The following is a 25,104-nucleotide window of genomic DNA, read 5'->3' as shown; positions in this document are numbered from 1 at the left end:
CAAAAATTGGTAAGTGTAGTATAAGCTGTCAATGAATAATTGTTTGTGCACTGCTAAACTAAGTTATTTTTGTGTGATAAGCATGCTTGAGGAAGGGTCTGCAGTGGCGGATCCAGGATGGGGCATTTGGGGCAAATGCCCCCCCCCCCCCCCCCCCTTCAAGAAATTGCATACAAGATCGAGATACTCTAATAGAGCAGTCAGTTACTCTAATAAAGCAGTCACAATGTTCATGAGGCAGTGTAGCTTACCTATGAAGCTATAAATAGGATTTTATTTTACATAACAGACGTGATATAGTTGGTAAGGATAACTAGCTATTATTGTCGTGACCTTTTTTTTTTTTTTTTTTGGTCTTCAACTGTTTTTCAGAAAGGTGCCCCCCCTCTTTCCAAACTCTGGATCCACCCCTGGTCTGGGGGACGAGACTAATGTTTTGACAGCAGTTGATAGACAGCAGTTGATGATGGCCAGGCAAAGAACTGCGAGAAGAACTACTATGATAGTATGATAGTAGGGAAAAATTCCCACCCCTATAGCTCTGCCTAGGGGCATTAACTAGCATTATCTACAGCTACTGTATTATTATTATTATTATTATTATGTTGCTGATATGTACATTCAGGCCAAGGATAAAGGTGAAACTGGTAGTAAGGCTCAATCCTATTATTCTGCTGAACAGGCAAGGGAGTCTGGGACTCAAGGGAGTCTGGGACTCTGGGGATATGTTCCCTCAGGAAAGTACAAGTACTACAACTTTTTTGTTTTAATTGCTTCATCAAGTATAAAAATTTCAGCCAAAAGGTGATGATTGAGCTCTGGTCTTATGCACTGGTTGGAGTGGTTGTATCGATACTGCACTGTGACATCCTTGAGGGGTTAGTGCTGGCATTGTCCATGGCAATACTATTCCATCTCCCCGAGTCTTGATGATTGAGTCCTCCATTCCTTTCTCTGCTGCTCCAATCCTGAAGTTGTGACCACAGTCAAAAGGCGACGATCAAGGCTCTGGTCTTGCATCTATACTGTACTGCAACACCCTTGAGGGGTTAGTACCGGCATTGACCATCGCAATACTGTTCCATCTCCCATATACAAGTCTTGATGGTTGAGTCCTCTATTCCTTTCTCTGCTGCTCTAATCCTGAAGTTGTGACCAAAATATTAAAAAATGGTTATAACATGATAAATGATTATGATGATAACAATTACAAATGTATTTATAGCTGTGTAGCAACTGTGAACTAATTAGGCACTTGCAAGTTTAATTAGGTGTCTGAAGCATTGCACAGATATGAGATATATTCATCACGTACAGGCTGTAAAGATAAATTTACTCTAATAGAACAGTCATACTACACCGTAAATTCATACTTCCGAATTTACGGTGTTATGAAACAATCATTATTATGTATGGATTTTACTGACTCTCCAAGATAATATTCTGCATTAATGTTAATTGCTCATTTCCAAAAAAATTACCTTTTAAACCAAATGTAGAGTCTATCACTGACAAAAATGAGTGATATCCACCCCAAAAACACCTTCGCTGTAAAAAGGCGTACCCAAGAAACTACAAGTACCTGGAACCCAATGTAAAAAACAAAAAGAAAAATCAGCTTAGCTGAAGTGAAAAGTAACTGGTAACTTAAAGAGCTGATATCTGAAGCGGCCAAGAATGCAATTACTAAAGTTTAATCCATGCAAGAACACCTTGGCTATAAAACAGGTGTATACATGAAAGTAACTGGCAACTGAAATGGCTGATATCTGAAGCGGCCAAGAATGAATGGTCATATACAACTAATTCAAAAATTTAACACTGAACCTTTATAATTCAGCTGTGTTCTATATTCACTCTTGCTGCATCGTAAAGTAATTTCTTTTAATTCTAATTGGCTGGTAATTTGGCCGCCTTTTTTTGCTCTATTATACTGACTATTAAAAAAGGCGGCCAAATTACCAGCCAATTAGAGTTAAAAGAAATTACTGTACGATGCAGCAAGAGTGAATATAGAACACAGCTGAATTATAAAGGTTCAGTGTTAAATTTTTGAATTAGTTGTATATGACCATTCATTCTTGGCCGCTTCAGATATCAGCCATTTCAGTTGCCAGTTACTTTCATGTATACACCTGTTTTATAGCCAAGGTGTTCTTGCATGGATTAAACTTTAGTAATTGTATTCTTGGCCGCTTCAGATATCAGCTCTTTAAGTTACCAGTTACTTTTCACTTCAGCTAAGCTGATTTTTCTTTTTGTTTTTTACATTGGGTTCCAGGTACTTGTAGTTTCTTGGGGGCGCCTTTTTTACAGCGAAGGTGTTTTTGGGGTGGTATATATACATGCAGTAATATAAGTTTATGCATATAATTATGATTGTAAGTTTGAATATAAATAAAAGTATACAGAAAGTGCATAATACTGTATTAAGTAGCTATTAAGTTTAAACCTTCACAATACATGGCACTAAGAAGTGATGGCAAGGTACTGCTAATATAATATCATTTTATGATGTGTACATAACAATACTAGTTACTGTATGGGTTTTACATACATGAAATTGCATATGGGGAAAGCTTTAGATTGGTGTTCACATACTGCCACATATTTGTATTTATTACTCTTTCAGTTAGCAAATGGAATATGCAACAATTGTTTACTTTTGTCATGGCACTGCACTTCTACTACAGTGAAATGTACATTGTGATTCCAGACTTTATATTTGATAGGGAAATGTTCCATTTCCATGCACATATAAAAATGTAGATAATCAATCATTGTGTGGTCACCTTCATGAGCTTGTACAGACTTTACGTCATTACAGAAGATAGCTACCCCATCACTATGCTTCAGTTTATAAGTGGAGAATATGACATGCTGAACCAGCTGGTAATTACTAACATGAAAAGGTTTAGACTTTTTTCAAGAGCTAGGAACAGGAACGGTAATAAACGTAGAGACCACACTTTCTGTGTTTGTTAAATTTATACTCTTAATTTCAAGATTTTATTTTCATAATAACAAAAACATGTCAATTATGATTCATAGTCAAAATGTGACCTCAGTTTGGCCACACAGTATCTCAGTTTCTATTACATCAATAATAGCTTACAATCATCCATGTCAACATTATTTCATGCTAAACACACATACCTCATGCTCATCCATGTGACTGTGAAAAACAACACTGGTGGTGATGCAATATTTTTGTTAGACAATACCATTGTGATAATTGACAAGAATTGATGTTTCAAACAACAAGCTACAACATATAGAAGTGCTAAAAAGTTAGAGTTATGTTTATTTACTTGACAGTTCTTACTATGAAATACACAACAATAGTGTCCAAAGCTTATTTACCAGAAATAAAACAGGTAGCACAGTTAAATACAGTATCTTTGTATTTTACAGTTGGCTAGTAGAAAAAGTCCACAGGATAAAGAGTTCTTGGTAACAAATCATAACTTAAACAACATCACGATTGCAAACAATACTGAAAGGTACTCACTGTATCATGAATCACAATTGTTCAGCAGCTAAGGTTGTGAAGTTAAAACGGGAGCTGTGCTTGATAAACATGCTTATATTCAATTGTTCGGGTGATATTTGATATTTGAAAACAGCACAAACATGAAACATCATGAAATATGCAACGGCATTGATGACACTAAAACATTTTGTAACAAAAATAAATTAAAGGCAAGATACCCAGGACAAACAGTACTACTCTATTAATGGTACCAAGAGTTTATAATATAAAGAGGGAGGGAGAGTGTCCAATGCTGTATTACCTGGTCAAAACACAGTGTTCAAAGATTGCATCATATCCTGTATAATTCCATACAAATTCGTCACCTGGCTTCACCTACTGAAGAGCGTTGATAGGTGTTGATTTATCAAAGGGAAGCATTCTTAGTGCTTTGCTTTAATAGAATTAACACACTTTCAGTAGTGATTTAATAACTTTTGGTGCTAATAGTCATTGCACAATATTTGAATGCGGTGTGTTTTGACCAGGTATTACAGTGTTGGACACTCTCCCTCCCTCTTTATATTATGAACTCTTGATGGTACCAAATACTCATTGTAATCGCACCATCACTCTCACTGTTGATCATGGTGACATCACCTGTCAAGTGCTAGACCAAACTGAGGTTTATCAACACCATCAAAATAACTATCATTATACTATTACTTCTGAAAATGAAAGAGAGCTAGTGCATCTTGTACCTAACAGGGACAGGTCTACAGATTACTCATAAATATAAATTTAAAATCAAACTTAAAGCAATGTCCACTTGGGTTTTCTCTTAGCATTAACAACAAAACTTGTCAATGCGACCAACTTCTCATCCAGAACTCACTAATGATATTATGTAATATTAACAATGAGATGATATTGAGGCCGCCTAATATTGGATATCTGATAAGGTAGAGAATGAACATGAAGTACATCACTACAAATGCATATATCAGGTTTCATTGTCCTTATGACTACTGTAACCCATTCTCTTCACATATTAACCTCAACCAGCCTAATACACACAGTGTGAGTTCAACAGAACTGGTCTTGTATGTGGACACTGTCCTCACAATTATAGTAGAGTGTTTGGTTCATCAAACTGTCAAATCTGCAGTGATAGTAATCTGAGAATAGTTTTACAGATCATGGCATAGGCAGGAATTGTACTAGTACTGTTGATGTTTTTTCTTGATGTTACTCTAACACATGGAGCATTAATCACTTTCATATTGTATGCTAATTTAGTTGGCATCAACAGCAAGTTACTTCTCTCTGCATCTTCAACACCATCCATGCCATTATACATCATCATTTCACTAGCTAACTTTAACTTGGGAATACCTCATGTGGCTGCAGTTAGTGTTTCCTACTTACCTTATTATCATCTCAACAATAATTATTACCATTGGACACTTTATCAAAATACCATACATACAGAGGATCATATCACTAAGAGGATTTCCTGTACTGGCCACATTGTTATTGTTGACATACACTAAACTAATGATCACAACTTCTACAGTATTATTTTCATATACTGAGAATATCAAAGACAGATCATATCACAAAATCTGTTTGGTCAGTGAGTACTAATGTTGAACTGTTTGGGACTAAACATGCTCCACTATTTGTGGTCAATATTATCATATTTCTCATACTGGTCACAGTCAGTATAGTCCTTCTCTTCTGCAAGCAGTTAACAAGATTCAAGTGGTTTTTAAGATTCAGGATGATGAACAGTCTTTTAGATGTTTACAAAGCAGCATACAAGGAGACATGTTACGTTTGTACAGGCTACCAGTTAATAATAAGAGTAGCATTAGTCACCACCAGACATCTCTTGGATAAAACACTCCACCTCACTATAACAATTTTAGTAATTGGGTTTGCTATTGGTGTCCATAGATACATTTGTCCATTCAAAAATAGACGACTAAATCTTCAAGAGTTGGTGGTTATATTCAATGCCTTCACAGTCTATGTGTTAGCAATGTTTGGGCAAACTCCATTGTTTATACAGATTGCTGTGCGAATAACAGTATTTCACTTTGCTGTTGTATTGCTGTATCAATATTTATTAACAGTTGCTTGAAATTTACCCTAATACAATTCATCAGTAAAGTGAAGCTGCAGAAGAAACACAATGAAAGCTGCTGCAGCAAGAATGAAGGCAAAAGTTGAATTGTACTGCATATTACACAAACTTCATGCATCATGTCCTGTAAGGGGTGGAGAAACATGCAACTTTTTAACATACGTAACATTAATGCATACACATTAACTCAATGTATAATTATATGCACACAAAAATTGGCACAATAATGCACATATATTATGTTCAATAGGTTATAATATAGTTTGTTTTTATTGTGCTTTCACACAAATGGCACATGCAGATGTATAGTATACATTTTGTGATGGAGTATATATGTCACCATGCACTGACGTATGACCATAGGTGATCAGAGGAATGTCTTAAGTACTATAACTGCTTGTGAATGTATTAGCTACAGATTGATGTATACATTAACATACAAAAATGGGGGGAGGAGAAGGGAGAGGGCCGGGAGGTTGAACATCATATTGTTAATAACCCTACAAGTCTACAACTATAACATACGTAGTAATTCGCTTCACCTGTAACAGCTAAACTTTAATGCTACATTTCATGGCTTTTAAATTCAACGCCCTTTCCTGCATGGAGTTATTGTCCTACTTGCACTTCTTGGAGAGTATAGCAGTGCTGAAAACTCTTTATTGTCCACTGTGAAGGCTGCACTCACCATGCAGGCAGTTATATTACAGCTTAACATCACACCATAGCTGCAGCCATGAAAATGATAATAACAGTGCATGTTCTCAGTCCTTCATACAAAATTCTGTAGCACACATAAAATATCGCGTTTAGCACATAAATCCCCGTTACCATTAATTCTACGCCATTTTCCAACAGCTTCTGCCTGTCATCGACACTTGCACCCTCTCTAAAAAAAGGGGTGCGCCGTGATATGAAACAAATAAGCGCTGCGCGTTTAGTTAAAATCAGTTCTCCACGTGACGTGTGAGTGTTCACAGTTGGCTGTTAGTTGGATATTGTCTGATTATTGTTTGATGGTGCGAGGTCCGTGATAATGCTCTAAACAGAGTCCTCTAATAGCGCCCGAATTTATCTAAATGCAACGTGACACAAGGGGAACAGTGTGGAGCGAGGTGTGGAGTCAGTGTTGTACGATTTATGAGTGGAGTGTGATATGTGATGTGAGCTATTTAAAACACAATTGTATTATTAGTCGCAGTGGTGGGAGATCACCAGGATTTTTGTCAGTTTTGCCGCCATTTTTTGTAGACCTGAGTTCACTGAAGCAGAGCCAGTCAGTGGATGAATTGTCATGTTTAGTGAGTCACATCTTCCATGGAGGACTGGAGGAGGACTTATCACACAAGATCTCTTAAGTGTGTTGTGGTGCTGCACGTGATTACTACTACTTTTTATATATATATATATTCTTTTTTTTTCCCGGGGTAACCAGCACCCCTTGCCACCACCCCTAGCACTAGATGTTGAAGTGCTAGACAAAAATTGGACTGAGATTAAAGGGAGCAATTTAAATAATTAGGGGGAAGGCACCCGACCCTCTGATAGTACAAGGTCAAGTGCCCTATGGCTGATGGGACAACCACTGTGGGAGCGCGCCCCCCTAAGGCACGCAATCGCTGAGCGGAGCAACGAGAAGCTGATGCGACAACGTAGCCAAGACATCGCGCTGCTGTAGGGAACTTCTCTCTTCAGGGACAGTAAGTAGGCTAGACGTTTGTAAAAGATGCTGGTACATCCACCGATTCCACCAAACGTTGAAAAGACTAATGGGGTAAATGAACCCATCTCAACCTCCCTAATCCTCTGCTCATATTTCCTACGTTTCTCCTTTTCAAATCTCCGATACAATGAAGCCACTGGTGTAGCACGGTATGACGAAGCAGTTGGATTAAACACCTTAACATCAAAGAAAGCCCGTTGGTGGTGACCACCCCAGAACACAACAGCTGAAACATCCAATCGTGCTCCATCCTCACGATTTGCAGTAGCGTATGTGAGTGTTTCACCAGAGAGAGACTGGAAAGGGGGCTCAACACACATCAGTACAGACTTCTGACAGGATGGCAGCAGTAAAATCCCTAAGTTCGTTGTGCCGAAGGGTGGGGTAGCCACCTGTAGGGCAGTTCATGGAGTGGTCCACAGAGAATCCTTGACCACAAACACACTGGGTTGGCAATCCAGATGGGAGCCACCCATAGTGTAAGCAGAGAGCATCACGGAAGGCACCCTTATGCAGAGCAAAACCATGCTCCTCTACAGACAAAGTGGAAAGCCAAGAGGAGGCCCCTTTCTCGCTAGACAGTGCCACAATCCTCTGCAGACCAACTGGTAATGATTGACACAAAGTGGCAGCGACCTCATCATGCGCTCGATGCTTCATTCGCACAACTTCACACTTAGCCGAGCGTTGGGCCTCCAAGGTGTCTGCTAAATGTTAACTCCTGCTGAACAATCAAAGCAACAAGCGCAGAGGTAATCTTCACAGAAGAATCAAACTCGGCATCAGAATGAGATTTGGGATCACAGATACCAAGACCACCCAGTCTAACAGGTAAGGAAAAAAGAGCCCTCTCCACATCACTAATAGATCTCCCAGTCAGTGCGGGCAAAAGTTGAAGAGAGATGATGTCTTCCAGTGGTTCGAGAAGGGAGGAGATTGCTGGGATGGTACGCACAAAATAGGTCCACTTGCTACACAAGCCATGCGTAAATGCAGCATACGCAGCATGAGGGTGAGTTTGCAATATTAACCATATACCGATTACTACTACTACTACATATACATTCCACAATCGGTTAGGTAGCCAATCATGCAGTAGCGATTAGCTAGATAGGCTGTATAAATGCTTATGTTCATGCACCATACAGATAGAGTTAGCAGCTATACAGAAAAGCTAGCCATGCTTTGCACTAAAAACAAATTTTTATGAGTGTACGTATGAACATCCCACAGGTTGCTTGCAAGGTTAGTAGTTTGCCCGGTCTAGATACGCCCCTGGGGTGCGTGCATGCGTGCGTGCTAAAATTGGAAACCTGGGGATTTCCAATGACAACTTCTGTTATTGTCTAACGTGGCATCCTTCAAGCCATAGATACTACTGAGAGCCTATGGAAATCGATAGGCTCTAATATGTATATTTAAACTTTACCAATTTTGGAAGCGCGTGTACATGCTTAGGCCACTCCAAATAAATTCTCTGTTTCCCGTCCTGAACTCAAGCATATTTGCGGGCGGGCGGTCCATTTTCATTATAAGATTGGCAGCTTTTCAAGCCAGTATTTGCCTGGTACAACCATCAAAAGCATGCTTAAGCTTGTTCCTTTTTAAATTGCAAAAATAGCATACGTGAAGTTTGTGCTGACTTGATAGCACTGCTGACACGATAGCACTGCTGACACGTGAGCTTTATTGAGCCTGCCAGCATGCAAGAATAACCGGGAAATAATAGAAGAATACGGAATAATGGAAATTTAGAGCTGACAGTAACCAGATGCGGGCGGTGGACGGGAAACAGAATTTATTTGGAGTGGCCTTATAGTAGTAGCTAAGCCATTTCTATTTGTTAATTTTATACAGAAGCACTTTCAGTTCATTATATCTGACCCAAAACCTTAATCTTAAATCTAAATCTTAAACCCTTATAACAAATTTCCTAGCTCTAACATACTTCCTGATTCTAGCTATTATAAGCTATATACTGCCGAGCAAATTTCCAATCTTACTGAAAGCAAATGGCTTAATTCTACTAACTGAAGTGAATATTCTGACACTGCTAGCAAATTTTCTTTACCTTACTAGTAGCACATTGCAGATTTTATAACAAAACAGCTAGCTATAGCTATGATGCTGCATGCAAGGCTATAGGATGCCACATTTATGTTGTAAGTTTCGAAATATTGACAAGATTTCAGTAAATTCTGGCTAAAAGTAGACCAAAAATAACACATCCAGAATCGACAAGCCTATTTTTTCCAAAACTGGTAGCTATCAAATAAAGCCATATAATTACTTGAAGTGCCCCAACTCGAACACTATAGTAGCTAGCTACATAATTAGCTATACTGCATCAATCCCCCCCCCATCTTGGGAAATTCTAGACCTTCTCAGGCTCCCTATATAAAAACCGCCACAAAACCACAGACAGCCATGATAAACTTTAAAAACCACACCATGAATTATATAATTAAGCTCCTGCGCTAAACACCCAGAAGTAGAATTTTACACTGGCACGCCAGAGTAAACATTAAAAACGTTCGTAAAAGCAGGTATAAACAAATTCGTTTTATATTCCATAGAATTCACGTTATCGAATGCTATTTGTACGTGTATAGGTGGAATGGCTGGAGAGAACACTGCCGCCAGTGGGGGGTTACCGACACCAGTTCGTACAACCACCACCAGAGCCTTTGGTGTGCAAGTTGTGTCACCTTCCCGTTCGTGATCCACACCTTAGCCAATGCTGTAGATACAACTTCTGTGCGAGCTGCCTCAACAGTCATACTAAGAACGCGACCAAGATGATCACGTGTCCAGTTTGCTCTGATTATCACTTTATAACTGATCGAAATAAGCAAGCTAGAGTCCAGACACAAAGTTTACAAGTGTTTTGCCCTAACAGGGCAAAGGGGTGTGGCTGGAGAGGGAAAATCCCTGAAATAAAAGATCACATAAGCAGCAACGATGGTTGCCAGTTTGAACCTGTCACATGCCAATGTGGGGAGAAGGTTCTTAGGGGCAACCTCACAGAGCATTATTGCAACAGCTGTCCACTCACTCCACAAATGTCAACCTGTCAATATTGCGGATTACGTAAGGAGAAAGGCTTCATTCAAGGGGCTCATGTAGAGCAATGCCTTAAGGCACCTTTAGCTTGTCCAAACAACTGTGAAATAGACAGTGTCACTTATGAAGAAATGTCTAATCACTTGGAGGAGTGTCCTCTGCAATTGGTTCCTTGTGAGTATCAGAATGTTGGGTGTAAAGTGAAAGTACACCGCAAAGACATGAATCAACACTGCGAGGATTACACTACACAACATCTTCATCTTGTTACAGCCAGTGTTGTGAGCACAGAGGGTGAAGTTACTGACACCAAACGACAGATCACAGATACCACTAACCAGCTAGTCTCTGCCCAAGCTGTTGTCACAGACATGCTTCTTCAGGTTGCCTCCATGGTTGAGATGTTGGCGGGAAATAAGAATCAAAAGGATAAGAATCTTAGCATACAGCACTGGCAGGTGTGGCTGTGTTGTCGTGGTATGCAGTCAGCTACTAAATGTCTTCAAACTCCTGTTCTCATAAGAATAACAGATTTTGAGAATAAGCGACGTGGCAAAGAAATGTGGTACAGCAAGCCATTCTGGTCCCACCATAACGGATATAAGGTACAGCTTAGTTTTGCTGAATGCGCAGGCACTCATTTTTCAATGGGTATTTGCGTCAAGGATGGCCCAAATGATCAGAATCTTGCATGGCCTGTACAAGGCAAATTCACAATGAGCTTGATGAATCAGTGTATGGATAGTAACCACCATGTTGACTATGTTGTGTTTGACAAGTCAACTCCGCATCATATTGGTGGGAAGACTGGTCAAACTGATGAGAGAGTCACTGCTTGGGGCAAGTGATACTTCATAACCCAAGAAGAACTGTGCAGGATATCTGCTTCGCGTTATTACCTGAAAGATGATACGGTTTACATACACGTCTCATTCAGCCGTGAAAGAGTGTAGGCAATTAGTACTTTTGAACTTCTTGTGTGTATATTGTAGTCTGTCCTTTGTTTATGTGTACACATTTGTACATGTACATACATAGATATGTATACTTGAGAGTAGCATGCATTTTGCTATAAACAATATAGGGTGAAACATTTTAAGAAGTTTTATCCACTCTAAGAGATTGCCATGAATGCCAAATGACGTTAACTTTGCAATAAATGTTGGTGTGGGACAGTATCAAACGCTTTCTGAAAATCTAAGTAGATTACATCAATACAATAGCCATTATCCAAATGCTGAGTAAGGTAATCCAATACTTGCAATAACTGACAATCTTCCTGGTATAAAGCCAGAGAAATTAAACTATATATGGTAGTCACAGATGCTGATCAACCAGGAACTGCCAATTTTCAAGAACAGTACTATTAAACTGAAGTGTAGGAATTGAATTAAGTAGCACGGTGGCGACATCAAAAGATAGTATTGGTGGTTATACATTTTTGTATATGTAAGAATATTCAGAGGAACAAAGTCTACAAACTTGCTACAAGAGTACCAAGACTACACTCTCAAGTGGCTTAAAACACAGGAGGGTTGTGGCACTGCAACAAGTCTACAACTAATTTTAGAGCTGCATTAGCTTTTCCAAACTGAGATACTGTGATACGCCGTCTTTTGGTGCATAATAGTCTTAGCATTCCCAGTGGCAGATCCAAAGGGGGCATGTGCCTCCCCCTCCCCCCAAATATATGTAAATCAAGCAAACTTTAAATGAGATACTCTAATAGAGCAGTCAGTTAAACATTGCAATAGAACAGTCACTACATTTAACATTATTAAGAACACTTGATTTTTTGTGACTGGAGCATAGCTAGTCTTTTGGTAAAGCTAAAAAAAGGAACTACCTGCTGAGACTAACTGCCCTTGATAAAGTACATAAAAGTCCTTATTTTAGGCCATATAAATGTAATTATTAGTTTGTCATCCCTGCTGTTTTTTCTTACCTCATCAAGGATTTTGCACCACTAGTGCCTTAATGCAGCCATCCAGCACCTTTTAAAGTTGGTGCCTGGCTAGAGCAGTCTAAGAAAACTGCATTCTGAGTCATTTTAGCTAGCTAGTTCAGCTATCTAGTTAGCAAAAAATAAAAACCCACCCCCCCTCAGGAGTGCAGGAGGATAAGAACTAATAATTAAGTTTATGTGGCCTTATAGCTACATAGCTTGCTACACTGCTTCTCTGAGTATTGTGACTGCTTTATTAGAGTGATTGAGTGCTCTATTACAGTATCTCAATCTGGATGTAAGGTTAAGATACTGGATAGGGAGGCATCTTCACGAATACTGAGTGAGTACTGTGACTGCAAGAAGAGTGGTGAGTTGTCATTAATATCAGTGACCATGATATTCACTCTAGCTTGTGTTGCTCGAGTTGATGTACCAGGATTACTAGTAGCAATAACTAGCATGTACTCATCTAATACTTCTCTGTTGATATTTCCACAGACTGTAATTATATCTCCATTGTTTGCATTGATACTAAAGACTTCACCAATATTACCACTAGTGATAGAATAAACCACTTCTCCTAGTACACCAGAATCAGTATCATTAGTCACAACTGGTGTACGATCATCACTGTTTTCAGCCACTGATGCTGTGTATGGGTTCATTGTGAATATTGGGGAGTTGTCATTTTCATACACTACATGAATTGTTATTGTATGTTCTGTATTAGATACCCCATCTGAAGCAGTCACCACCACACTGTGTTGTGTTGCAGTTTCATAGTCCAAACTACCAGCAAGTGTAATTGTTCCAGTGCTACTGTCAATGGTAAATAAAGATAGGAAAGCAGTGCATTGCTACTGAAAACCTTAACTTCAGCCTGCATATCTTCATGAAAACTTCCACTATTCTATAACATTCAAGAAGGAACTCCATATACCTCTCCAAAACTGGTAACACTTGGCACCAAGTCATAAGCCTTTCATAAATCAATGAGAGGGTAAACAGCAATTCTTGATATTCCCGTGATTTTTCAAAAGTTCTTGAGACACAAGAATCATGTCACATCAACCCCTGCCTTTTCAAAAATCAAACTCACTTAAGTCTTTAGTGATGTAATTGGATGTTAATTTGATGTTCTATACAGCAACAGAGATTCCAAGGACTCACTTAAATACAAGATCTTCACCACGTTTTTTAATCAAAACTCAGAATTCATTTTATTATAATTACCTCTCATTAACTACTGAAATGTTTGCATGCAATTAGCATTAAGTAGCACAGCAACACAGTCCCAATACACTCATATCGATCCGTGTATTTTGGGGCCAATTATAAGTCTAATATTACAAACGGTAAAGTAAATAGGCGCTTCGCGCGCTGCGCGCGCGAAGCGCCTATTTACTTTACCGTTTGGTCACTAGGACATTAGGCAATTGGAATTCGCAAATTCCAATTGCATAAGTTTCAATGCTCAAAGTTTAATAATTTATAAACACTGCTGACCTGGTTTGTTAACACGTCGAGGCGTTAATTTCCTCTGTTCCTGACATGGCAAATAATTAAAAATTTTGCGTTCATTCAGTACGCACGTGATGTAGTGGTACCAGGCTCTGTCCAGAACTCAAGTCTACCCCCAAGGAGTGGTCAGCACACAGAGAAAACTGCTCAAACGGACTAAAGGTAAGTAGGATAAGTAGATACACACGTTGAGATTATATTGTTTTGAAAGGCTAGACTACTTTCTCTAAATAAAATGCACCAGTTGGCGTGGCTATGGTAGTCTTGCGTAGACCAGACAGAATTTTTTCTTAGTGTGTGAGTGCGGAATAAGTGGCCAATCAGCACCCACCATAGAGCTGGTGAAACGTTACACAGAAATTCTATGGGAAGTGTACTAGATCACTTATTCCCCACCCACACACAAAAGAAGAAAGTCGGTCTGATCTTAGCTATATTATAGTGAGTGATGTTGAAATGGGCTCCTTCACCCCATAGGTATTCCCTACTTTTTGGGGGAATGGGAGGTGCGGCTAGTATTGCTTACAAGAGGTTAGCATTTCTGCCTGCTGCTTAGAAAGACCTGTAGTGTAGTGTCCTGGATTAGATGCTCCACCAGTTTTTCTTTACTGTAACCCTGCCAGTCCAGTTACTATCGCAGCACTTGACCTTGCAATGTGTGAGGGTCAGGTGCATGCTTCCATCACATGTACTTCAATTGCTGTTTCTTGTTTATTTACTTGATATATTTCAAAAAAAAATTGCGCAAAAGAAATAAATCCAGTAGTATTGGCTACCAGCTTTTTTTAAAATGTGGGTTGTGGAGTAGAAAGAGCAATAAATGCATTGTATACAAACTGGTTAAACCTCTACCTTATCCCATCACCATTGTATGGTATGCATATGGGTTTAAGTCTCCACAAAGGACTCAACTGTATCGTTATTAGAAGTAGACAGCATGCCTATACTACCTACTGTCAAGGAGGTGTCACTCTAATGTATCCTGTATTGTACAATCTTCATCCTTTAAACAAGGGATTTTTGGCATAGGACAGTACAAGCATCATTTCAAGTAGCACTTTTACATTCAATAATTGTAACGTGATCTTGGAAACCTACCTTTTTGGTTTATTTTCTGTTTAATAGCTTAAATGAGGTATTGGGTGCTTATCTATCTTGTGTTAAAATTTTAGTTTAATATCCTGAGACGTGGCTGGTTTACTGTCCGGTACATTACAAACTAGTGCCTAGTGCATTAAGGTTTGTGAGTGATTAAGGGTGACAAGTGATGTTTACCAATAATTCCATACATGGTCTGATATAATCACCGAAGCTCCTAGGAAAAAGAAGCTTTGGGTGGGAAACTTTACAGCACGAAAGTTTAATAGTTGCTTTTATCCAAACAAATTATTGAAATTTTCATTTAAGTTTTTGTTGTATGTAGAAGTTAAGTTTCAAGGTACACTCTTGGTAGGAAATCCAACTTTTGTGGATCGTCAACCACCCTGAGATCATAAGGCAGGAAATGTACTAGAGCAGACACCTTATTCCTTATACAGACACCTTATAAATTTGTTTTTCATGGCCAACATCAAAGGTGGGGGTATTACTACTAGGTATAGCCTAAATATTTCTTTTCAAGGTTAACCCTTAAATCTGCTTTTCGAAAATGCATGTTTACACAATATGGACTCGCATGGTGACACTAGGTGAGATAACTTGATTCTTACAGCCTACAAACACACATAGATTTAAAAAGTGTGTCCACTGGCTACTTGTAGGAGCACTGTGACTACAGTGGCTTACTTATTATGAAGTGATGAACATCGACAAGTCAAGTCTCCGTGTTTCATAATTCTTGCCACATGCTTACTTTTGATTGTGGGATTACTCACGTAAATCATATATTGCCTGATACAAAAATTCACAACAAGTCCAATGGAAGTCACTGCAAGGTGATAGGAGCAACTACCATGGAGTCATCGACCATTTTATAGAGGTATGTAATAAAAAGTTTGCATGTTCCCTACCAAAAAGTTATTTTCATGGCCTCACCATGTAACCTTTGGGGTAAAACTCTAGGTATCATTTTAATCCTTGTTCCATCACAAGTAGAATAATGTAAATCGCATAGCCATAGAATGGATGCTTCGAAAGTTACAGTGCTCTATGCAAGGCATGCGTATTTATTAAGTTTAAATCCAGTTTTCTTGATTATGCAGGTTTAAGGGTTAAGTGTCGCTAAAGGTAAAATTTTCACAAATACAGTGGAACCTGTCTATAATGGTCACCTTGGGACCAGATATATCTGGCCTTTATATACAGGTGGCTGTTATAGAGAAAACCTGCATAAGGTGGTCAGCAACATTTTAGTGACTATGACCGTTATAAATGAGTAATTATTATAAAGAGGCTCGCGCCAACCGCAATGTAGTAATATTTTAGTACAGAAACGGCAAGGTGAGCCTGTTATGGATGTTGGTTATAGCTATTGAATACGATTAAGCAATGAAGACTGATAGATTATATAGTATTAATTGAAAGGCAGGAAGTGTGATAATTGCGCATTAATTGAAATGATGCCGTGGTGCCAGGCAATTTGCTTAACAAGCCACCATAAAAGGTAGCGACCGCTATACGAAGAAGAAAGTTATGTATACAGTGATTCATGGGCAAATTCTTGGTTGGCCATTATATGCGTTAGACAGGTGACCGCTTAATGCAGACCACAATGCATACATTTGTATTGGAAAATATTTGGGACCTCGTGACCATGGCCGTTATACATCCAGGTGACCGTAACACAGGTTCCACTGTACTACCCAAATGTATTACTCTCTATGGGAGGTCTAAATATTTCAAGGATAAAATTTTGCTGATAACCCCCCCCCCCCCCCCCCCCCCAACACTGCACAATCAGCAAAAAAAAGTTTCCCCTCGAAATATTTAGGCTATACGGTATATGCAGTGTAATGTACTTGATTTATTTTTTTGTAGCCAGATGATAGAGCGCTGGTATCACATACCCGAGAAAAATTCTAAGTGTAAGTTTAACTGTTAAATGAAAGTATGAATATACTCATTTGATAGTTGTTCTCCACACTACATAATGCCCTTGACTTCTCTACTACTCTAGATCTTTTGTGTCACAAATTCTATTTGTATATTGTATCATTGTCAAGTTTCATGGTAGTGAATTATTCTTCCCTAAGATTGGCCATGCATTGTGACATGTTTAGTGCATGCTTGTAAGTTTAAAGTTCACTCTCAGTGTGCTCCAGTACAAGTCCGTCCCGTCCAGTTATTTAATGAGCTTTATCCACAATTACATCATAGCACAAAAATGGCAATAAGAGTGGGGATTGTTTGTACAGATAGCCATTAGAAGGGATAACTTTTGAGATTTTCCTCGTTAAGAAAGTGAGAGAAATCTCTGGTAAGACTTGTTTGTTAACTATCTTTCTATGTAGAAGCATGCACAGTTGCTCTTCTCGAACACTCCAGATCTGGTTTTGAAAATAAAACCAGAGCTAGGTAAGTATCTAAAAGTGTGAAAATGCATTCCCCAACAGAATTTTCTCCTGCTTTCTTCATGGGAAACATCTCAAAAGCTTATCCCTTCTAATGGCTCTGTACAAAGTACCCCCACTTGTAATTGTGAATGAAACTCTTTTGGGACCTTTGAAATGTAGCCCACCTAACTGTGCTAGTGATGACGTGGTATAACAGGAAGAGTAAAATTAATGCTAGATGGCATGTTATGCACAGAAGTATCTTCTAAACTGTTTTATAGTTTAACTATCATGTTTTTTCTCGCCAATCCTCTCTACAAAGCCTCAAAGCTGCTCTTCATTTTCATTCACGTTCGTAAGGGACATACCCACTTTCAACTCAAAGGGATAAGCTATTCCTGGAAGTCTACAAGGCCTGTATCAATGTTTTTCAGTTATTAAATGCCTGTAAAACTTGAAGAGAAAGTAAATCAAAAAGTCTAAGGAGAGTCGTGTCACCCATGTTTCAGCCTACCAGAAAGAAATCACAAAGTTTACTCGTAACTGTTTATTACAAACTTCATTTCGCTTTTCTTACGTGCAAGCTGCTTTTATCATTTAACGATTTTGCTCACGTAAGTGCGTATGGACCAACATAGATAAGTAGATAGGCATGCACACACACACGCACACACACAGTGACCCACACACACTGCACACACACACACACACACACACACACTGCACTACACACACACACACTGCACTACACACACACACACTGCACTACACACACACGCACACACACACACACACTGCACTACACACACACACACTGCACTACGCACACACACACACACACTGCACTACACACACACGCACACACACACACTGCACTACACACACACGCACACACACACACACACACTGCACTACACACACACACACACTACACACACACATGCACACTACACACACACCACCACACACACCACCACACACACACATACACATGCTACACACTACACAGAGAGAGAGACACACACACACACACACTAATACACACATACTGCATACACACATACACACGTACTACACAAACACACACTACACCACACACGCTCTACACACTACACACACATGCTACGCACTACAAAGAGACACACAGACACACACTGCACTACATACAGGTGCACACACTACACACACACACACACACACACACACACACACACACACACACACACACACACTGCACTCACCACACACATACTACACACACACGTACACTGCACACACACACACTCTACACACATACCTTACACACAGACTTTCTACATACTACACAGAGACACACACGTGCACACTACACTGAGGCATGCACACGAACACTACACGCACACTACACACATACCACACACTACACACACACACACTACACACATACCCTACACATACATGCTACACACGCACACACCACACACGCTATAGTAGTGTCATGTAGTTTAGCAACAGTAGACACATGTACACAGAGACACATGTAGTCATAATGTAATGCTGCTACATGTGTCTCTGTGTATGTGATACATGGATACACGTGTCTCTCACTACATGTTTCTCTGTGTAGTGTCATGTACTATAGTAGTGTCTATAGTTTGCATACTGCAGTTTCACACCCATCCCAGAGTCTAATTTTCATTACATCTCTTTTTTACAGACATGCTACTGGACACCCAAGAATTACATGTTACTGCTGGTGAGTGTACTTATATGCTATACACATTTATTGGGTTTGACAAATCCGACATGAAGCAAGGCCATTTGGTCTTTAGCAGCTTTTTGGTCTCATTCGAAACTCTGTGTAAGTGAAACAATATACAGTCACTGTAACGGATTGCATTTTAAAATGTATATCCTACAGCATGATAATACTGTATAGTTCTGCAACCTCTCTCCATGAGACTCGGACAATTCTCCTGTGGTTTATTGAAGCTCAAGCTCCTGAGTAGTGCACAGGCATCCCAGCTCTGGTTTACTGGGTGGCAAGCATTGTAGCTGTGCTTCACATGGCTCTGCTTTTTTTTTGCTTTGTTAGTGTGTGCATGTGCGTGTGTGCGTGTTGGATAATGTAGTCCAAAAGTATGTGTGTGTATGTGCTTTCTCCATTTTCCGTTTTGTTATATCATGTTCAACTCTAACTTTGTAGGTGTGCTATAAGAATCTGGAGATGTATGTGTTATAGAGAAGACACCAAGGAACAAGATGGTCGATTCGAACCATGCTAGACACAGTGTAGTGTTTCTCAATGTAAGCTACATTCTGTTCTGTGTTGCTGCTTATTATCATGTGTACTGCAGGTCATCAATACTCTTGAGAACTGTTTCCTAATACTGCTAAAGGATATTGTGACAAACTTGACTTTTCACGTGTAATGTGTGCTATGAAATAGTGTTGTATAGTTCATTCAGAGCTTTGTTAAGAATTCCAATTTATACTTACGGTTTGTTACTGGGGTTTTGCATAATACGGAGCTACACCGTTCAAACTCTTGATAATGTACCCAATGATGACACTACTACCTAAGATGACACTACTAGCTACTGTACACCATGTAGGGTGATATAAGGGTGTTGGAGTAGGTGGGGCACCACTTTTGGCTGAATTATGCAAAAAAAAAATTGCAAACTCAATCTTGATGAAACAAAAGGTAGAAACATGCGACACTTGGTGTTTATTTATAATGGCAATTCAGGTTAACTTTTTCCGTATTGAAGGCCTCTAAATAATCATTGTTGTGTTTAGCTTTGTTTATGTGTCTCTGTGGCTACCTTGGAAACAATCTTAAACTGTATTATGAAGGTGCTTATTGATCAGTGTATTAGGTCCCTATTACCTCTGAAATAGGATAACCTCCTTGTAACAGTAAAATATCAACAAACTTGCAATTGGTTGGTCCCAAAGTGTCTGTTAAATTAATATTATATAGAGGTTATACTGTAATGTCACTATTGCTGCCAAACATGACACCACTAGTTACACACTGTAGAATGATAATGTCACTATATAGTTAGCCAACATGACACTATTATAGTTGCACACTGTAGTGTGATAATGTCACTACAAGACACTACTAGTTACACACTGTAGCATAACACTACTAGTTACACACTGTAGGGTGATAATGTCACTACAAGACACTACTAGTTACACACTGTAGCATAACACTACTAGTTACACACTGTAGGGTGATAATGTCACTACATGACACTACTACCTACACACTGAAGGGTGATGATGTCACTACAAGACACTACTAGCTACACACTGTAGCATAACACTACTAGTTACACACTGTAGGGTGATAATGTCACTACAAGACACTACTAGTTACACACTGTAGCATAACACTACTAGTTACACACTGTAGGGTGATAATGTCACTACATGACACTACTACCTACACACTGAAGGGTGATAATGTCACTACAAGACACTACTAGCTACACACTGTAGCATGACACTACTAGTTACACACTGTAGGGTGATAATGTCACTACAAGACACTACTAGCTACACACTGTAGCATAACACTACTAGTTACACACTGTAGGGTGATAATGTCACTACATGACACTACTACTTACACACTGTATTGTAGGGTGATGATGTCACTACAAGACACTACTAGCTACGCACTGTAGCATGACACTACTAGTTGCACACTGTAGGGTATCGATGTCACTACATGACACTAATAGTTACACACTGTAGGATGATGATGTCACTACAACACACTACTTGCTACACACTGTAGGGTGAGGATGTCACTATATAGTTATGTACCCAACATATATGACACTAGTTATCACAGGAAAAAATGTGGCATTTCCTGTAGCAGGATATGTGCAGGAAATTTACAGGACAGGTGACATTTCCAGCACATATCCGGGAGATGGAAATGTACAGGAAATTTGCAAATTTCCTGTACATTTCCTACTACATGATAGGGCACAATTTCCTGCAGATTTCCTGTACTGGACATATGAAATTTCCTACAGATTTCTTCTATAAGGTATTTATGAAATTTCCAATACATTTCCTCCATACAATATCTATGGAATTTCCTATAGATTTCCCCTATACAATATCTATGAAATTTCCTGTAGATTTCCTCTATACAATATCTATGAAATTTCCTATAGATTTCCCCTATACAATATCTATGAAATTTCCTACAGATTTCCCTTATACAATATCTATGAAATTTCCAACAGATTTCTTCTATACAGTATTAATGAAATTTCAAATACATTTCTTGTACAGTATCAATGAAACTTATACATGTGGTAAAAACTGTAAACAATAATATCTACATGGTATTACATTATATACATGTACACAGTTACAAGGGTATAGTATAGCTACAAGTTAGTCACATAGTACAGTACCATATATCAGATTTTGTGACCCATCACGAAATTTCTTTTGCTTGGGACAAAGTGTGATCACCTGGGCTGAACCTGTTTAATTGACTACCATCTTTATCATCATATCAGCATGTTTACTCCTTAAGCTTGAGTTTTAACTTTCATTAGCTCATCGTGTCACTCCTTGCTAGATGTCTCTCTGCTCTCTTGGTGTATTGATGTCACTTAATATCTTCTTGATTGATAGCTATTTCCACCTTGCCCTTAAGTTCGGCATATTACAGCTGCTCCACTTTATTGAAGTTTCTGCAAATTGTATAATGTAAATGAATGCACGGTATAATACACATTAACAAAAAAATGCAACCTACACTACAATATAACTATTTTTCTTGGACATTTAAGAAAGTTGAACGATGCAAGATTACTGAAAACAGATCCAGTGTAACCATACGAAAAATGTTTGTGGTCAGGGCCAACAAATATGAAAAACTGAATACATTAATACTATGCATAGAAAACACTTTAATAGTAGGACCTAATGTATTTCGCAGACTGGACTCGCAGACTGGACTCATGCACTAAACTAAATAGCTTCTTAACAGTTATCCAGGCATTATCTAGCTCCTGTACCACTGGAAACACCATTATCAAGCTAAAACTGTTGAAGCTGCTCTTCCTACAAAGTTAGAGTTCGCGAATGCACTAATTTAATAGAATGTTTACAAAACATGTGTACTTGTGCATACTAGCAGTAGTGGAGGCTATTGTAGTTGCGTAGGATTAATTCCTTTGCTCCTTTACTGCTTAGTACTAGTGGATAGGCTACTGTGAATGACCAGAAGTAAATACTTAGCGATGTTGTTAGTATTGCGCTATCCGCTTAATGCTGCCCGCTAAGCTAGTTTACATCTAAAAATATGTTGTCACTATATAGACTGTGTAGAAAAGGCTATGTGTAGCCTATATCTAACTATTTATGCACTATTATAACGTCTTGTAAATGTTCTAATAAATTAGTGCATGTGCGATATTTGTGACTTTGTAGGAAGAGCAGCTTCAGTAGTTTTAGCTTGACATTAGTGTCTACAGTGGTACAAGAACTAGGAAATTCCTGGATAATTGTGAAGAAGCTGTTTCTAACTTAGTGTGAGTCCACTCCACAAAATACATTAGGCCTATTAGTAGCAGGTTGGCAGCTATTCTTGAAAACTAGCTCCTTAAGTGGCTGAAATACAGCAGAATCAATACCAAAATCTTTGGCTGGCTGTTGAAGGCCATCCACCACTGATTCTCATGAAGTGAGGTCCTTGTGTCAAAGCCAGAAAATGTGACTAGAGCCTGACAGGGCACCCAGAAAACATAACCTCAAGAAACCAGTTTTGAGCATCAAAATCGCCGGATAGTTTGATAGTGTAGCTACCCACTAGAGGTGGTCGTTCAATTTCCCTTGGTGTATAATTTGGATCCGCTTTCTAAAATCAAGTTACAAATAATGGTAAAGTACTGTGTGGTATTATGTTCAATCCAAATGCACCTGGGAATGCATACATACTACTACTTAGCACAATTACTGTAGGCAAGATATGAGCAATGTAGGATATAAGGTTACACATATTTTGAACAGGATGTCTGTTTGTGGCCTTGTTTAATGATACACCACAGAATAAACACATAGTACAAACAAATACATAATTACAAACAAGACTTGTAATCACAAAAGAAAACCTCACCTACAGACCAGGTGACACATCAACGACATTCAGTAACAGCTCAAACTCAATTGTAGGTTGGCATCCTGAGGTCCGATGGACTTTTTCAACAGGTGCTATAGTCTTAATGATGTTCACTATCTTGGCAAAGCTACCATTCTCTTAATATATCTGGTGATACATTCTGCTGACGAGTAACACTATATTTATCTCCAGACATACTACTCTATTGATGAGTGCGATTTTGATAACCTGGATATAATAAATATTTGTGTACTGGACTAGGCGACTCTAAATGATGCCTACCTTGTTTTCCTGCACCGAGTTGAGAGCTTGTTTGTTTCCTCACATTAGAAGCAGTGGCAATAATACCATTCCTTTTCACATACCCATATGGAATTATAGCTGTTAAGGTAGGCGGGTGATGTGAGAGTAGTGACTTGAGTCCAGAACCCCTCGAGTCGAGACGGCCGCTTCACTGGCATTCTTTTATTTCACTACTTGCTTGCGGAGTCTTCTCAGAAGAACGCTTCGATTCTCTCCAACTTTCTGCCAGCACCTGCCAACGTCGCCATTTTTAATGTTCCCGCGCAGCATAACAAACGCCTCAACTTTTGTCAGAAAAAACTATTAAGTTGCGCGCTTAGGTTAAAATCGATCGGTTAAAATTTTTGCTCTTTGCGACCCACCCAACCTTTTACTCTAGAAGAGAAAGGGAGTATCTTCCCTCATATTATGTACAGCTAGCTAAATATTATACGTAGCTATACCATAGATTATATAGAGGCGAGAGGGCTATAATCTATGGTTTTAAACTCTAGTGCACAGACTAACGTACGAGAAGCCATACAATTGCACGTAAGAGTTTGCTATACTTGATATTATTTCAGCCCTTCAGTACACTCAGACTTACTTCAAAGATTCTGTTGAGCAGCATGCAACTGTCAGCACCCAACTAAATTATGTTAAAAATGCTTTCAGATTGCTGCATCTCAGGCTTGAGTGATGATTTTAAAAATTTTCCTGGTGGAGGGGGGGCCTGCCCCCAGACCCCCTTGAAAATATGCTACAATTGCTATGCCCTCAACTGTGGTGGCCCACCCGCCCCTATTTTGCCAGAGCCAACCCTGCTTGGTAGTCTTGTTTGGTTACACTTTGGTTCACACTTATCAGATTTGATCAATTTAATTGTTCAGGACAAGTAGTGCAATCTGGATCCAGAGGCAGAGATGGTTTCAGTGCCCACAGGTGATTAGTGCTGTGAGCAACTGGCAATCTGGCTCAGTGCCCGAGACATGCTGAAACATGTAGTAGCTACTGTAATACATGAAGGAGTTGATTATATAATTACAGGGGAGGATCCAGACTTTTAAAAGGGGGGTCCACTTTAAATTGCAACTTCAGTCTAGCTGTAAGTTGAAGATCAAAAAAAAAAGGTCATTACCTGCTGACAATAGCTGCCCCTCACCATAGATGCCCTCACCAACTACATTTCCTTATTTATAACTGTATACATATAGCTTGCTACACTGCTCCTCAAAAGACTACTGTGACTTCTCTATTAGAGTATCTCGAGTAAGAGAGGCTCTTCTTTCAAAAGGAGGGTTCCATGGAACCCA

General features: G+C 39.1%; 1 protein-coding gene and 2 long non-coding RNA genes across 3 annotated transcripts; 2 read left to right on the top strand and 1 right to left on the bottom strand.

Moving 5' to 3' along the window:
* The first annotated feature begins 6,700 nt into the window (after positions 1-6,700).
* LOC136262075 (TNF receptor-associated factor 4-like) lies at positions 6,701-11,255 on the top strand. The gene is made up of 2 exons (XM_066056579.1): positions 6,701-6,922; positions 9,957-11,255. The coding sequence occupies exons 1-2, from the start codon at positions 6,701-6,703 to the stop codon at positions 11,253-11,255; spliced, it is 1,521 nt and encodes a 506-aa protein (XP_065912651.1).
* Positions 11,256-13,854: 2,599 nt separating this feature from the next.
* Positions 13,855-19,844, top strand: LOC136253767 (uncharacterized). The gene is made up of 5 exons (XR_010700180.1): positions 13,855-14,038; positions 16,853-16,899; positions 19,064-19,102; positions 19,553-19,653; positions 19,704-19,844. It is a non-coding gene; the product is annotated as an uncharacterized lncRNA (long non-coding RNA).
* A 1,777-nt stretch (positions 19,845-21,621) lies between these two features.
* Positions 21,622-24,009, bottom strand: LOC136248946 (uncharacterized). Its single transcript, XR_010697959.1, has 3 exons — positions 23,792-24,009; positions 23,507-23,737; positions 21,622-22,079 (listed from the first exon to the last, which is right to left on the bottom strand). It is a non-coding gene; the product is annotated as an uncharacterized lncRNA (long non-coding RNA).
* Positions 24,010-25,104: the final 1,095 nt, after the last annotated feature.

Source organism: Dysidea avara, chromosome 1 (assembly GCF_963678975.1).
Source record: "Dysidea avara chromosome 1, odDysAvar1.4, whole genome shotgun sequence".
NCBI classification, from domain to species: domain Eukaryota; kingdom Metazoa; phylum Porifera; class Demospongiae; order Dictyoceratida; family Dysideidae; genus Dysidea; species Dysidea avara.
The sequence above is the reverse complement of the archived record's forward strand: the minus strand, read 5'-3'. Positions and strand labels throughout refer to the sequence as shown.

Coding starts and splice junctions, on each gene's coding strand:
- LOC136262075 (XM_066056579.1), top strand. CDS start 6,701: ATGCAACGTGACACAAGGGGAACAGTGTGGAGCGAGGTGTGGAGTCAG. Junction 6,923..9,956: donor TGGATGAATTGTCATGTTTA/GTGAGTCACATC, acceptor GTACGTGTATAG/GTGGAATGGCTGGAGAGAAC.